This window comes from Alexandromys fortis, unplaced genomic scaffold, assembly GCF_014885135.2.
Source record: "Alexandromys fortis isolate MF-2015 unplaced genomic scaffold, M_Fortis_MF-2015_v1.1 scaffold_7, whole genome shotgun sequence".
Taxonomy (NCBI): domain Eukaryota; kingdom Metazoa; phylum Chordata; class Mammalia; order Rodentia; family Cricetidae; genus Alexandromys; species Alexandromys fortis.
In genome coordinates this window covers 11,781,871-11,798,827 of record NW_026067920.1, presented here as the reverse complement: position 1 = coordinate 11,798,827, position 16,957 = coordinate 11,781,871, and the positions used below count along the sequence as shown (strand labels likewise).

Genomic DNA, 16,957 nt, shown 5'->3' with positions numbered 1-16,957 from the left:
AGAGAATATAAATCAATGTATCTCTTGAGATGAGAAAGGTAAGGGGAAAAGAAAAAGACTATGTTTGTAAAGACCAGATACTAAATATCATTTAAAAACACACCAAACCACTGCTTCCTATTCTTCAAAATATCATATCAAGACTTTAATGAAGAATGAGATATGTATGGTAAGTTTACAATGATAGTATCTTCAAGAAATACAGCCTGTCGACTAGTAGATTTGGGTCTTAATTCATCTGTGGTAGAGTACATGGCTCGAGTGATGTTGTTTTGCAACAGATAATTTACTCTGAAAACAAGAGCTAGCCCACAGAAAGCTGGCCCTTGAGGAGCCATCTCAAGTTTGCACACAAGTTTACACAAGTGAGAGCTAGACTTCAAGTCACTTCTCCTTCATCCTTATGCGTCCAAGTGTATTTTACGGGGCCCGTGAGTAGTAGTCTGTGGGAAAAGCTAAGTAATAAAATGTCATAAATATCAAATAAAATAAAAGTCCACTATACAAACTAGTGTTTCCCAACTCTTTTATTCTAGTAGACAAGAACCCCCATCATTCACACAATTAACAGCTGTTTCCCACCGCTTATTTACGCTATAAAGTCACCTTTTAAACTGCAAGGAAAGGAAGACATCCCGAAACCTACTAAACACAGAAGGCAAACACATTCCGTGAGTGTTGGCACTCTGCCTAAACACAGTAGCAGTGCATGGGCAAACCACACTCCCCAATGTAGGGCAGTTTAGTGCTATAATCCTGCCAAGCAGATTGAGACCTGAGTGTTGGGATGGAGTAAGCACTGAGCTAAAGGATTCTTTGGCCTAACAGACATTTCCCTCAGAGTTCTGTATTCTCTCTCTCTCTCTCTCTCTCTCTCTCTCTCTCTCTCTCTCTCTCTCTCACACACACACACACACACACACACACACACACACACACACACACACACATACACACATTTCCAGAAATGATGGAAATTGTAGGGTTGTGTCCAAGTCAGCTAATATAGTTGAAAGCCTATCCATTTCATCTGAAAGTCTTATTTCCCAATACCCATCTTCACAACCTCGTCCCCCACTATGACAAGCTTTCCTTAAAAGTTTAACAAGTGAGAAAGAAACAAGAAGAGAAAGGGGGTGATAATGCCACCTCTACCCTGTACCAGAAATTTTTAAATTTTAAGTTTGATTTTTGCCTGTTTGTTTTAACAGACCGATATATTTAAAAAATACAATATCTCAGAACAGTGATACCACCAGCAAGGTAGAGGTGTAGAGGGATAACAGAGCTGGAGAATTAGGAGCCTCTGTTTACCCCCTATGCCTCATGCCCCTGGGTTCTGTGGTTTCTGTTCTAGAACAGTTCATAGACCCTATTTCTCAACATCCCTGTTGTGTGGTCCTTTGCAATGAGACTGAGTCTGTCTCATTGCATTGAACCACAGGATAAGACAACAAAAGAGGTTTGAAAAGCACAGAGATGGATGCTGCATCCTTGCTGAGCTGCTGACATCACTGAGAGGACCGGGCTGGGCTGACAAACTGGACATAGACAGAGTAGAGCTGAGCTCAGACTTCACACATGCGCACACTGCAGTGCATTATTAGCATTCTATGGGGCCCTGAATATCCCTCGGAATGTCAGCTGGATCTTTTCCTTCAAAAAAAATGGTCCTGTCTGCAGTTCTTCATTTTTTCATTGCTCTGTAGCGTTTGATCTAAACATCTGCTTTGTATTGCTTCTGGTCATAGTCACTTCCATATAGAAGGAGTTGTGCAGAAACAATCTGCTCAGCTCACTCCACTGACCCTTACAGCAGACACATAGATGGTGCAGATGACCATAGTGACCACTCCTCAGCCACATGGCCTCCTATAGCCTGTGCCAGTCTCCTGAAATGCACCAGAGAAAACTCCCTGTAGGAAACCTGCTTGGATTATATCCTATCCATAACAGAGACATTGACCCATATGTATACCTCTCTGTCTCCCTAACCTCTCCTGCCCCATGCCTCTGAGTATGTGGATTTGGGGCATGCAATGCATTTTTCAAGACCTGCAAGTAATAAAGTCAGTATTTTCACCTCATGTCACCCCACATTAAAAAGATGTTTTTCAACTTAAATGTCCTAAATTAAATCATCCATCTCCCGCCTGGCAAAAGCCAACAGCCAGTCAACTATGCACATATTCACTTCTCTCCAAGGTGAGCTCAGTCAGGATGATGGCAGCAGAACTTTGCAGACTCTGAGCTAAATAAATGGCCACTGTAGAGGCCTCTGGGGTTTGGAAACCTTGGCTTTCAGCATTCCTATTCATGTGGGAACAGATAACTGATACGGCAATTAACACTGCCAGGAGGTGTGACTGTCACAGGAACTAAAAACACAGGGCACCACTTTAGGATTAGCACCTGGGCGACAAGAAACACTCCCAGGGGTTTGGGAATAGGAGGGGCAATGTGCAAAAGTGCTGGAGAAGGTGGCAAGGCAGCCTCTGTGGACCACTGATAACCATGGGCCCTCATTACACAGTGGCACCCATTTGTCAAAGTGTCACCCGGGGTATGTCTACAGACAAAGTACAGAGGCTGCAGCCAACAGATCTGGGCTGGAGGTTTCTAAGCAAGATGCTCAGAGACAGGACTTAGCATTAAAGAACAAGAGCCCTGCTAAGTGGCCCTCTCTAAGGGACAGAAAGACCTTGCACTTCAAGGTGTGTGTGATCTGACATTCCCCAAACCCCAGTAATTAAGTTGAAGAACTCACTAAGTGCTTGTCTCAACAAGAACCACGGGCCCAGCTTGTGGTTCTTAATTACATAAACAAACAGCCTAGATGCTGTGCTGCACTGGGGGAGTCAACATCAAACTGAACTGAATGTCCACTGCCAGAGTAAGCCACAGCCCAGCTTTCTGCAGGCCAGCCCAGAAGTTGCTCAGAGGCCTGTTTCTAGGCATCCTCTTCATATGGAGCGGTGAAGGAAAATGGGGAAATGGCTGTTGGAGAATAGAGTTGCAGACCACTGCAACTGCGGGAGTGGGGATCATTCTCAAGAGGCAGAACTGGGGTCCAGCTTAGAAACATCCTCATAGCCAGTGTACCAGGTGGCATTGCGAGGCACAGCCCACAGCTGTCCACCCTGCAATCATGGCTAAACGCTCCTGTACTGAAGATGCTACTGAAGACTTGTAGTTATATATTTTTGTTTTTGATTGTGTTTTTGCAATGAAGCGTTGAGTGAGTAAGCCTCCAGGAGTAGGATTTAAAGTGTTCTTGAGCTCCTTCCTCTCTTGGTTTTCTTATTAAGTGATCTCCATTTGAGAGGGCCCTTATTAATTTTTTAAGTCGAGTGAATTTTAAGATGATCTTAAAATTTGTGTTAAGGATTTTGCAGCATTCAAATAAAAAACTTTTTTTTTATTTCTTAAAAAAAAAATCTTTTCTAAAACTATACTGTGCTGTGGAAATAGTTCTGGGATTCCTTTCCCCGTTGGCCCAGAAGTCAGAAAGTGAGAACGTTTAGTAAGGGAAGCAGTAAGTTAATCTGGTAGGCACAGATTGTGCTACTGCCTGACCTTTGCTATCAGGAATCACGGGTAATGATTCCTCAGGAAAGTAACTGAGTACAGGAAGAACAAAGTCAGTCTGGGTATAACAGAAGGGAATGTTCCACACATACATACACATGGGTTCACGCGTGCATATGCTCATATACACACACAGGTGTGTGAGCCATGTGTTTGGGCCTTTTGTGTGAAGGGCATATGATGGAAAGTGAATTTGGATTAAATAAGATAAGAACACTCAAAGCCTGAATGAGGCTGTCGTGGAAAGGTCCCCGAGAGGCAGGTTATATTCGTTGAATCATGGACTAGGCATCTTCATTATCAAATTTCCATTTTTCCTTCCAAAGGAAAATGGACACCAGCCACCTCTGGATGACAGGACACTAACCACCTGAGCCCTTCATTCCTCTCCACAACACTAGATAACTTGGCTTCCTAGAAAGAAGTTCACTCCCCAAAGGGTCCAAGAGAGCTCATTCAAATGCCTACAGAGAGCAAAACGCTCCAATGCAGAAGAGCCATAGGACCATCAGGTACAGGAATCAGAAGAAAATAAGTCAAGTCACTCCTATCCTACCATTGTTGTCTAAATGTCCGAAAGCAAAGACCCAGACAGCTGATAGCAACAAGAAATGTCTGGACTTAGATAAAAATATCAAGGCTTTGCTACAGAAAATCAACAGGACCCTTCTACAGATTACTCATATTTTAACCATACCTACATAATACTCTTCAATATAAGCCACTAGGTCCACTTAAATTATTCCCCTTTAAGTTATGAATGCTGGGATTTATAAATCTATGTGTACATTGATTTTAAAAGAAGAGATATTTGAAGAACCCTCAGCCGAGGGAGGGCTTTCTGTGCAGTTCGTACTTTGACTTGGGATTTTCTTCGGGGATTAGACCATAAAGTACAGCCGTTGAGACTGTCTCTGGGGATTACATGTGAAGTGTCTGCAGAGAGCTTTATCCCCAGAGTAAACACCACATGCACAAGCACGCTTATGTGGATTAGCCTCTCCATTTCAAGGGAAGCACAAATACTCCCGCTTCCTAGTGGGGAGTGCGATTCCTGGGAACATAGGAGTTGCAGCGGTTCCGTGGTGAGTTTACGAGCAGATGGAATACCTATGCGCTACAGAAAGAAACGATTTGACCATCTCTTCACTCACTCCTTCATATTGATTTAGCTTCTTCCCCTGATCTACTTTTTCCAATTTCTCTCTCTAATGGCATGCTCCTTTCCAAATCACGGCCACTGAGAGCTTTGACCCTCTCATCTTTACCCACTTTAAACTTATGTTGATGTTTGGGGGGAAACAATCTGTTATTAATTACCATTTCTGAATTTCCATTGTGGATAAAAACAGTCTTTTATCTGATCTTCACTCCCTCTCAACTAAAGAAGCTCCTACCTTCTCCCTGTAATTCTAACAGGAATATACCTAACTCATAGGGTATACCTGCTAGGACACAAAAATCCAGAGCCCGCAAGAGTCAACACAAATAACTGATGTTTGTTTGTGCCAGGCTTGTGTGCAAACAATCTTTTGGATGACAAGGAGTTTAACCTCTTCATGGGAAAATTCATTGGCAACCATGAATAGTGGTTGTGGGTTCCATTCGTGGCAACCACAGACATCTTGAAAAGTAGGCCAGCCTGTCATTTACTTTAGTCTAGTAGATGAAATTCCATCTTTTATTTTTCATTTACTTTAGTCTAGTAGATGAAATAGTAACCAGTTTGTTGTATTTCTACACTCTCTTAAAAAATCAACTCATTTTTCTTTCTCAAGAGGATCTTCATAACACAATCATTCTTGATGTTCAGTAACAATCACCAGAATTTGATCTGCCTAAAGGAAGCCCATGCTCAAAATGTATTTGGGCTTTTGTTTGCCTAAATTCTTTCTAAAACATGAAGAAAGGGAATTCTGTTACCTTTGCCAAAGTTCTTTGTTCTGATGCATTGGTCTTCACTTCTTTATCTTCATTGGGAATTTGTACTCCAAAAGACCAACCTCCAAGCCTGTTAGGAGTAAACAAAATGCTAACACAACCAGGGTACCAGGACTTCCATTCAAAGGTTCATTTAGCATCAACATAAGAGTTCTAGTCATCTCTCTTTTTTTTAAAGATTTATTTATTATGTATACAACATTTTGCCTTGATGTATGCCCGCACGTCAGAGGAGGGCGTCAGATCTCAGTACAGATGGTTGTGAGCCACCATGTGATTGCTGGGAATTGAACTCAGGACCTCTGGAAGAGCAGCCAGTGCTCTTAACCACTGAGCCATCTCTCCATCCCCTCCAGTCATCTCAAGTTGGGGGGGGGGGGGGGGCTACTGAGCATGTCTGACCTGCGCAGACTGAGACAGCTGCTGAGGAGAGTGGGCCGGCCTCATTCTAACACTCAGAGAGAATATTGCTGATAGAGAAGGAATGGACGTGACTCTTACCATGCTAGAAACTCTACTTACTAGAACTTAGCAGGAAACCAACACTGTGGTTGAAATGGGTTGTGACACTTAGCACTCTTGTTTTAATTCGCAGCCATGTGCCCCCACTCAAATCCACTACTCAAGGTGATTGGCCCAGTGTGATCTTATACCCGCCTGGATTGGCTGGCCTGCCCTGCACTTTTCGTTGCCACTCACAGCTAGCCTTGCTCAGCTAGACATCTCAGAACTACAGTCGGCTGAGATGTTCTTTCTCTTTTGAATTAGCCTAATTCTTTACATGTCCATCCATTATATCAATCACCATGCTGGGTTTTATAATCATTCACCTGCTGGTTTGTCTGTCATGCAATTAATGAGTTTTTCCTGGGTGAGAATTATGTAACGCATCTCCATGGGCTGTATGATATCCTACACTTATTAAGCTTCCCATTATGTTGACATCGGAAATAAAGGTACACATTGCTACTGACTTCTCGGTCTCTGGATGTAAACAGACTGAAGAACAATCTTGGACCATAGCACCCTTACTGCAAAAATGAAGGAATAGAGCTGTGTTCTCATCTGGCTCAAGTGAAGTCTTTCATCCATTCAGCGAGCATGGACTGGTACTTCGGATATGACAGGCACTATTCTAAGTTCTGGGCACAACTTTTACCACATGACGGTTTGGAAGCGAAAGCAGAGGTAGTAAGATATATTTAAGGATGCCAGGAGGGAAGGAAGCAATAGAGATGTAGGCAAACCAGAGGGCAAAGGAGGTCAGTGTTGAGGGCAATGGCAACATACTTGCCTGGAAAAGAAAGAAAGCAAATGCAAGGTGGTATAGTATCCTAGCAACATGGGTAGTCTACAGAATGTCTGCACCTATGAAGCAATGTAGTGTATTTTAGGGACTTGGGAAGTTTGACAAGAGAGTTGTGGTGGTTTGAATAAAAATGGCCCCAAAGGGAGCACCACCATTAGGAGGTGTGACCTTGTTGGAGGAAGTGTGTTACTGTGGAAGTGGGCTTTGAGATCTCTTTTGCTCAAGCTTCCTTCAGTGTGACTGTCAGTCAGTTTCTGTTGCTGCAAGATATACGGATCTCAGCCGAATGAAATCTCTAGCACCATGCCTGCCTGCACGCTGCCATGCTCCACAACATGATGATAATGGACTGAACCTCTGAAAGTGCAAGGGAGTCACCCCAATTAAATGCTTTCTTTATAAGAGTTGCAGTGATCGTAGCACCTTTTCCCAGCAATAATAATTAATAATAATAATAATCCCTAACTAAGACAATGGTTAATGCCGCTGACATTTAAGGCAATGAGAAGCATGCATACCTATTTATCACATCTGTAGCTGCCTCCTCTGCCTCCAAAAATTTCAACACAAAAATTTTCCCCAACCTCAAGGAATTGCAAGACATGGTTTGTTGCCAGATTCCATTACTAGATGCTTTTACATAATAAAGAAAATTTTAAAGAGAGACCATTATTTTATTATGCCATTAGCTTTTCTGCTCTATTCCCTGAAGTCACAAAACTGCCCCGGCTCCCCTGCCACTGCCAGTGATGAGATCTCAATGGATATGATATCCCCCAATGCTTCAAAGTCCGAAAGGCAGCAGGGAAGACTCTGATTAAGGCCTGCAGCTTTAATTCAAATGAGGCTTTGGAATTCATATGAACACCAAGGTATGTCTCAGACGTTTGAGCTTTAAAGCACATGAACATCAGGAACAATGGGTTTTTCCAAAGCGCAATTGACTCAAAGGCCATGGGTTCCACACATCTGTGGATTTAACCAACAACAGGTGGAAAATATTCCAGAACGTAACTGTGGTTACTTTCAACATCTCCAAACTTTTTATTCATCATTAATTTAACATAGCATTTGTACTGTGTCAGGTATCATAAATCAAGATACGACTACAGAAAGTAAGAATATGGGTGGAGTTCTAAAGTAGTACTGCATCATCATTTTGTATAGGGAACTCAAGCTTATGTGGATTTGGACACCCTCTAGGTTCCTGGAACCAGAACCTGCGCCTGTGGAGGGACAACTGTAATTAGAAAACAATAGTAAAGATCCAGCAACAATTCTGTACAGACCTTGGTTTTGCAGATGGCACCAGCAAGTACTCTTCCACATCATAGCTCGAGAGGTTGAGTAGTGTGTGTCCCAGGCAGTTGGTCAGATATGGAGCCCCGGCACTTTTATTTGGACACTTCTGTAATTGTTTTCAAAGACATAAAATAGAAACTTGTTCAGAGCCCACGATCAGCTTTACTGACATTATTTTAAACTAAATGTGGCTTTTCCTAGCTTTTAATTTTTAATAAATTTTCTTCAGCCTTTTATATATTCTGGTTTCTGGAATCTCTTTAAGAGCCTCCTGCAGTTGAGAGTTGCCAGAATTCCACTGTGACCTGTGCCGCCAATTATATCTAAGAACTTCAAATCCTTTTTCGCTTGTAAGTTTTGGCAGCTCTGTAGGAACTAAAAAGGGAAGATGTTTTTGCTAGCATGGTCTTTCATTTGAAGAAGCTGCACAAGTCAGAGGCAACTAGGAAAAGAAAGATAAGCAGGAGAATTCAAAGACCTGTGCTTCTTTTATATGGGTTAGAGGCCAGACTCAAACAGCCCGCTGGGGCTTCACTCAAGTCTACATGATGAAATGGCCATCAAATGAGGAAGGAGGGAGTGGTCAACCCAATGGTCACCATAGGGCTGGCATCCTGCTACAGAATTCAGACTAAATGGGCTCTGCTTCTACTTCTGTGGGAGAGCTGGTTTGGAGGATATAATATGCAAAAATAGAAAAACCATCTCTGAATTTTTTTATTGCAGCTTTGGAAGCTTGCTTTTCCTCAAAACTGGAATCAAAGCACCCTGATTTAACATATGAGTTTGTTGCTCAGTTCCGCTGCACGAGCAGGAAATATGCAAGCCAAGAGGGTCGAGCAAGCTTGAAATATGACCTTCAGAAAGGTATGGGTTAGATAGCAAGAACATTAATTGCCAGAAGTTAGGGCTTAACCTAATTCTCACCATGTGAAGTTTAAAAACTCAAACCAAGGAAACAGAGTGAAACATTCGTTGTTAGAAACAGTAGCAAGGGTAGGGACATTAGAGAGCTTTTGGTCATAGTAACAAACTGTCAGTTAAACAGAAGGGATAAGTTCACAGACACAGTGCACATGCTCACTCTAGATCAAATACTTGAAATACATTAAATACCTGAAAACTGCTGAGTACATGCTGGTCCTTCTCAACACAGAAACCTGAAGATCAAGTTTACTGTGCAATGACTCAGCAAAGATAATTAATACGCTTATTCCCTCAGGAGTAGCTCGCCTTCCACAACCTCTTTAATGAGCATGCTGACCATTACAAATGCATAAGATGTCCACTTAGCATTTAAAATAGATGGATAAATAATTCAACCAAATTCAAATAGCTTACTCACAGAGTCAAATGAGAACCTTTAAAGTTTCCCTTTTCTCTGGTGTTTCTCTCTAATCCTCCTTATGACTGTGAATCAACATGTATCTTTCTATAATACAATCTGTATTTTGATGAGGCCCTGGCTAAGAAATCAAAATTTTATAAGGAATTCAAGCCCCCTAGAAAAGATATTTAGCCTCTTTTTTTTTTAACTCTTGTGTGTTTCATTATCTACAAATATACCTTCTACAGTCAAATGTTCTACCCCTGAGCTATATCCCTGTAGTAAGTCTAATGATGATTCCCTAAATACCATGTTCTTGTTTCTGGAATCTGTCAGTGCCTCCATATGTGGTAATGGGTATGAAGACCATCACTGTTAGAGGTCTCCACTGGAGGAGTCACCCTGGATGTTCAGAGTGGGCCCCATTAGCATCATCTGCGTCTCTCCAGGATGGAAATAGGTGCAGAAAAGAGGACACCACATTGTCATACACTGGAGATGTGTAGCCACAATCCAACAAACGCCAGAAGTCAACTGATGCTATCAGAAGTAGGACATATGGATTCTCGCCTACAGCCTGCCCTATAGTTGAGCTTCTCCTCTCGTGATTTCAGACCACACCACTGATTTCAGATTCGGCTCTAGGACTTGTGAGGATAAAGTTACTTCTTTCAGCTACCCAGCATATGGCAATGTGTGGCATCGGCCTGAAGAATGTAGTCTTCCTCTAGATTTTAAACAGGGCCGCATACATCCCTGATGGTAGTAGTGTGCTGCTGTCCTTACTGCAGCCGTTATTCACCTGTGCTCAGAAAGAAAACTTCCCGTCCATTCTTCAGAACCTACAAGATTCCCATTACCTTTGGAGGTTTCGTAGTGGTATCACTTCCAGATAACAACTGGAATTAGCCTTATGTTTCTGGACTTGGAAAGAGCCAAGATGTAGTAAATATGCATATGAGGACATCAATGTGACCCAGGGCTTCTGGATGGCAGAACTTACAGGGAGTAAATATTTTGCCTTCTGTCAAACACAGTTAAACAGAGAACTAACTTTGGATGTATATCTGACCTTTGCATGACTTCCCATGTCACCTTAGAGGTAACCCTGAGGAGCAATTCCTTGGAACATTTATGATGCATACCTCAATTCCCTCTCCCGAGGTCCTTTAATATCTAATGTATAGACTGGTATTTCTTAAAGTGTATTACAGAGGACACTGAGGGGACACACACACACAACACACAATCAATTAAAGAAGAAGGAGAAGCCAAAACAGCAGAAACCAGCAGCAGGGGGAGGGAGAGATTAAGAAGGGGATTCTTTAGTCAAAGCATTACTGCAGATTCTCAGGCTGTTGCCTGTTTAAGCTGAAGTCCTCTGTAACGATTACTTAAAAAAAAAAAAAAGCATGCTGTTTTAGCTACCATTCCTAAAGCATGTTTACCCATACATAGAGAGTGCTCTCATTTGGCATCTTTCTTTTCTTACATACATGTTACTGAACTCGTATATTTCATGTAAGTTGGATGGAATTGAAGGCCATAATACCATTCTGATAGTTATTCATTCTCCCTATCCCCTTGACACCCTATCTAATCCTAATAGACTTTAGGTTTGTGGTAAGAAAAGCCATTACTGGAAGAAAAAAAAAAAGACTAAATCCAGACTCAAGAATCAGAGCTTAGAGCACAACGTTAAAGGTTTCATGATAAAATGGAAGAACTGAGATGAAGAAAAATAAAAAAATAAAAAGACTTTCAAAAAGTGCAAAGAAGCAAGGCATGCAAGTGAGTTCTCTGACCACAATGGAAACGTGAAAATGTGCACTACCCTTACGACCTCCAGTCCTCAGAGTCCCCAATGTGTAGATGCATTGTCTTTCTCTTTTTCCTGAACTTTGTCTATGAGAAGAAAACAGGTGAAACCCTCTAGAAGCCAACCAAGCTGCTGGAGAGAGTGGAGCCCATGGGCCATTAAGAAAAAAGCTCATGAATGTGTTCTCCATGTGGTCATTCCTTTGTGGATGACCAGTGAATATCTCTTTGTGTTCCTCCGGAGTCCTGGTATTGCAGGCAGGACCACCTTGCCTAACATCAAACCTAAAGGCTTCATGTGTGCTAAGCTCTCGCTTTCTCAGCTAAACTGCACCCTTAGACTTTTAAAAGGCAAATTCAGACTGACACATTTGATGGCTGCTTGTAGATAACAGATGCATGCCTTTCACTAATTACCTTCTGATATTTCCTCTGAGATGAACTTCAACCAATCTTCCAAATAAATTTTAGTTTGTTCTCCTTTGTAGACAAGGTAGCTATGGCCTTTGCCTCAAAAACAGAATATCTCCTTCCATATATTTTGTGTACATTCACCATCTTAGAAATTCTAAGTAGTGTATTAGATTTTAATATCTGCTTCTCAGATCTTTGAAAAAATTATGAAGAAAGTCTTGAGGTCAACTTGTCATGAGATGTAAGGAGATTTCTTCCATGGGAGAAGTCTAGTTTCTCATTTCTAACTGAAGAGGATTCAGCTGCTCATGTATCCCATTGGGGATCGCAATGATTAAGAGAACTAAGCAGGGAATGAGCAGGCGGCAGAGCTGGTGGGACAGTTACAGGTGTGAACAGGGAATGAGCAGGCGGCAGAGCTGGTGGGACAGTTACAGGTGTGAACAGGGAAAGAGAAGGCAGCCGAGTCTGTAAAATGGAATCACGTTCACTGTAAGGGATGAAAACTCTCCTATAAATAGCCTCGTATGTAAATATAGACAGTAAAAGACTTAAGCAAAAAAAAAAAGATGAGGGTAAGGCAGGTAGAAGCAACTCAACTTTTTTAATTTGAGCTTTATACTTCAAACAATGAAGGGTGCTTCAGATACATACCAGGCAGCCGCATGACTTCTGGAATTCTGGGCCAGAAAAAGAGTCCTTATGCCAGCTTGAAGAATTTTCCCTAAAGAACAGAAGGGAGAATTAAAAAGACCTTTTGATGAAAGCAAGTTCCACCATGTAGAACACAGTTCACAAGACGACCCCTCCGTGCTGCTAAGGCCGGACTCTGTCATTTGTTTTCAAAGTTTGAGCAGCTAATCTGATGACAATGTTTTGTGACCATGCCAGGACTCCCTGATGTGACATGGGGATTAGTTGGCTGCTCACACTGAGCATGCTCTGGGGCTCTGTGACTTCCCAGAGCTACGGCTGTTGGCGGTCTGCAAAACTCTCAGATCATAGCCAGATACCAAGAATCAACTAGTAATTGCTTATTAATTGCATTAAATTGACCTGTTCATTCATTTCTGGCATATAATAGTAACTTAATAATTTATAGAAAAGCTACAATTAAATTACCACATACAGACAGATTGCGATAGCTAGCGAATAGCAATGAGTAGACAACTCTTAGATTGTTTCCTTCATTTACTTATTTAAGTGTGTGTGTGCATGCGTGCGTGCGTGTGTGCGTGTGTGTGTGTATGTGCGTGTGTGTGTGCTATAATGCATGTGTGAAAGGCAGAGAACCATTGTGGGAGTTAGCGCTTGCCTTCCACCATGTGGGTCTCAGGGGATCAAGCTCAAGTCTTTCAGCTTGGCCGCAAGCACTTTTATCCACTGAGCCATCTAGCTGGCTGTAGAAACGCTTTCATGTTCTTTTTCTCTGTAGATTTTTATCCTTGAGATCCCCAGACATTAAGATTTTTTTACAATAATTTTAAGTCAAATTTTACTTCACTATAGATGGTCTTAAGTACTCAAATACTGAGAGAGAAGATGAAATTATCATTTACTCACCCACAGGTGCCAGCTAAACTTTTTACCGTATCCTCTCCTCACCCTACTTCTCAGAACCTCAAGGCAACTTTAAGAGCTTGCACCATTAGCTGGGGGGGGGGGGTCACACAGCTGAAGGGCTGCCCTGCCAAGCTGAACCCCAAGCCCAGGCTCTCTGTACAGGTGTATTGCTCCAATGGAAGGCAGAAGGGCTGATGACGCCATGTTGGAAAAGCCAATCCAATGGAAGGACACTTGTCAATTCTGTTAACCAGACTGGTAAATACAATTTCTATACAATTTCCTAAATACTAAAATTGATTATGGACTTCTTTATTATTATTTTTATTTTATAATTAGCTCATGGAGATTCCAGATTGGGATTCCTAGGTTAACATGAAAATAAAACTCCTAAGGTAGTTGCATTTTTTTTTTTACCAGATGCCTATAATCTAATTACTTGTGCTTAAAAACATCCTGACTCTTTGCCTCTCCCACCCGATACGTGGTCCTTTTGCTGCAGTTGCTTATGATGACAGGTATTGAGGGCTGTGGTGTGGATGTGGCCTCACCTGCAGAGCCCATGTGTGACAAAGTCTCTTCTCAGAGCAGTGGTATTGAGAAGGGCAGACCGTTTGGGAAGGAAGTCCTAGTGTAAGGTCATCAGTCACGGAGGGCCAGGAAGCCCTGGCATGGACTCATATTGCTCCCATGGGAATCAGCCTGGGAGGGTGTAGGCTGTAAGCCGAGAGCACTGCATCCCTGACTATCTCCTTTGCCATGTGTCTCTTTCACATGCAGCCTGCCAATGTCAAATTAATCCTCAGGCTGCTCACCAGAGCCACACGGGTGCTCATACCATGTTCTTCTGCTGAGACAAAACACTGAACCCAGTAAATCTATTTTTTCTAAAACAGTGTCCGGCCTCAAGTATTATGCTATAGATTGACCAATATGACTCCATCTTAAGATTATAAGCCATCTTGTCAGAATAAGTTCATTCCTATTTTCTGTAAAATTTAAGTACGACTATGTCTTAACCCATGTTTCTGAAATTTGACATGCTCCATACACTATACTACACCCTGATAAAGATATTTTTCCAAATAATTTTGAGACTGTCTGCCAAGTTAATATACCAAACACCCTTGGAAACCTCTATTCTTACAGTTTGAGGCCTATACAGAAAAGCCATTTGGGACTATTCTCTCAAATCCCCCTTTATGGAAAAAAAAAAACATGTTGGACAGAAGATAAAGCTTACTTAATTCAGCACACACACACAAAATAGGTCATGGTCTTTAGTTTGGTAGGATTACACTATAGCCATGGAAAGGGGAGTAATACAACTTGTATAGTTTAATGAATTGTTTCTAAAGTCCACATTGCCCCTTCTTAATCTTCTCTTATTTCTGAGCTTCCTTTGATAGAGAGAAAAAAAAACCCTGAGATTTGAATGCTAATCCAAGACAATCTTTTAACAGATTTTTGTTTTTGAGCATCTCAGCCTCCAACAATTTTTGTATCCAACGATTTTCTGAAAATCTCTGTGAGCATTCATAAGGGAGTCAGGCAGACGAAATTGCCTGTTAGGCATCAGACACACATGCCTTTGTAAATTTCTTTCAAGATAATAGAAATTTAAACATACTTTGAGTTTTCAGAGAACATCCCTAATGTGTTTTGTAGAACACAATCACAATGACACCGTTTCTGAGTCAATGGGCTTTGAACATGATCCGAAGGTTTCTAACATTTGGGTTGAACAGGTCTCTGCACTATATGGATGCCTGGAGTTTTTAATAGCATAGTAAACATCTTAAATCTCAAATATAGGGACAGGTGCCATAAGGACCTTCCTCCTCAAAAACAGCATTCTGAGACATGCACTTGTTTAAAGAAAAAGGAAGCTCCATGGGGATCACCTCATTATTTGGAGTAAAGGTTATTTCTGGGGAAGGGCAAGGACATTGATGTCAATTGAGGCAGACAGAGGTTGAGTAAGCAGTCCAGGTCACATAGTCATAGTGAGGCTGAGATCTGATTGAGGCGGCCTGGTGTCCAAGTGTGTTCTTCGCCTGCACCTAGATGCCTCAGATGCTTTCTACCCTTGATCTTCACATGCATCTTCACAGATGAGCTTGGCCAGAAGTGGTGCCAGGCCTCAGGGACTACTCTTACCACCAAACCAGCCTGCTAGCTCCCTGAGCACCAGCTCTACATTAGGGAAGGGAGGTAGAGAGTGGGTGGGGCACTGGCATCATGCTAAAAAAGATGAGCTTGTGACTATGCTCTGCCACTCATAAACCACTGATTTAACCTGGGTGTTTTCTTTTTGAGAGACTAGATAAAAAAATGCTCTATTTTTTTTTCTGCTAATCATTCTTTCCTTGATACAGCATTAGACCATAGATGTGCTCTCATTTCTGCTCCTTGAAGGTATGTGTATTTTACATCCTGTGTGTTTTTATTACAGAAGAGAAAATGAAAACACTGCCACTGAACCCTTCACAGAATAAATCACTTTGTGTTTCAAGAGAGAAGTCAAGTGAAACAACATAATTAATTTTCTCTCCATTCTTCCACACTGAGGCCATTAATGGTTATCCAGTCTCAGCTAATTACCAACATGACTAATTGGCAAGAAACGTCATCGTAAACTAGGAGAAATATTCCTAATGTCATTGTCTGGGTCTCTACACTTATCACTGGAAAGACAGCCATGTAACATCCAGGACACTATCATGGCTTTTAACTCTAGCCTCGTTTGCTCACTTTGTAATTACAAATGTCTTAGAATTGATTATTTGCAATAATCTTGGTCCCTCTAGTAATACTTGATTCTCAGTAGATCCTCCAGCAATGACAGTTAGGGGAAATAAAGCAAGAATATCACTTATGAAGCAAGGCATGCCTTAGTAGAGTCCAGAGGCCAGTCATCCCTGTCAGTGTGACTAGCAGAGCCCAGAAAAGCCTTCTTCAAAGCAACCAGCACATATTGACAGGATGTCATTTCATCTTTAAATTTCAATGGGCATATACCTATGATGTGCAGTGAAATAGTGTGTGCGTGTTTCTGTTCTTACATATGTGTTGAATGTATGTGAGTGTGCAAGTATGCATGGACCCTTGTATAAACACACAGAGGTCAGAGGAGGGCATGGGCTATATTCTTCTTTGGCTCTATATTCTCTTGAGACATGGTCTCTTCTTGAGCTGACATCTCAATGTTTGCTGGTTTGTATTTTGACTGGCCAATGAAGTTTTAATACCTATCTTCTTTACTCCTAAATACTAGAGTTTCAGGCATACACACTCATGCATAGCTCTTTTTTCCCACATGGGTCCTGGGAGGTGTTCATGTCCTCATGCTTGCACAAGTACTCTTACCCACTGAGCTGCCTCCCCAGCCTAACATGTGATACTATAATACATATGCATAATGTGTAGAGGACAAACTGGGAGTCTTAACCATCATCAGAAATACTTATCATTTCTTTGAATTGGGAAGAATAAAAATGTCTTAGAAACTGTTTTGACTAGTTGTCAACCATATCATTAGAAATTGTGTTTGTTACCTAACCACATACCTAAGCTCTCTCCATTCTTCCTCTGACAACCCTTCCCAGGATCTAACAATCACTAATAGAGTGTCTGCATCCATAACATAGACTCTACTAGCTGCTGCTTAATATTGAGTGATTACAAATACATAT

General features: G+C 41.7%; 1 protein-coding gene across 2 annotated transcripts in view; it reads right to left on the bottom strand.

Annotated features, from left to right (window-relative positions):
• Abca13 (ATP binding cassette subfamily A member 13) overlaps nucleotides 1-16,957 on the bottom strand; it is a 399,663-nt gene that overhangs the window by 134,073 nt on the left and 248,633 nt on the right. For both annotated transcript variants that reach the window (XM_050141226.1, XM_050141225.1), the window contains 3 exons: nucleotides 12,354-12,423; nucleotides 8,128-8,246; nucleotides 5,512-5,599 (listed from right to left, as the gene is read on the bottom strand). In XM_050141226.1, coding sequence (XP_049997183.1) covers nucleotides 5,512-5,599; nucleotides 8,128-8,246; nucleotides 12,354-12,423 — 277 coding nt within the window. The remainder of the gene's footprint in view (nucleotides 1-5,511; nucleotides 5,600-8,127; nucleotides 8,247-12,353; nucleotides 12,424-16,957) is intronic.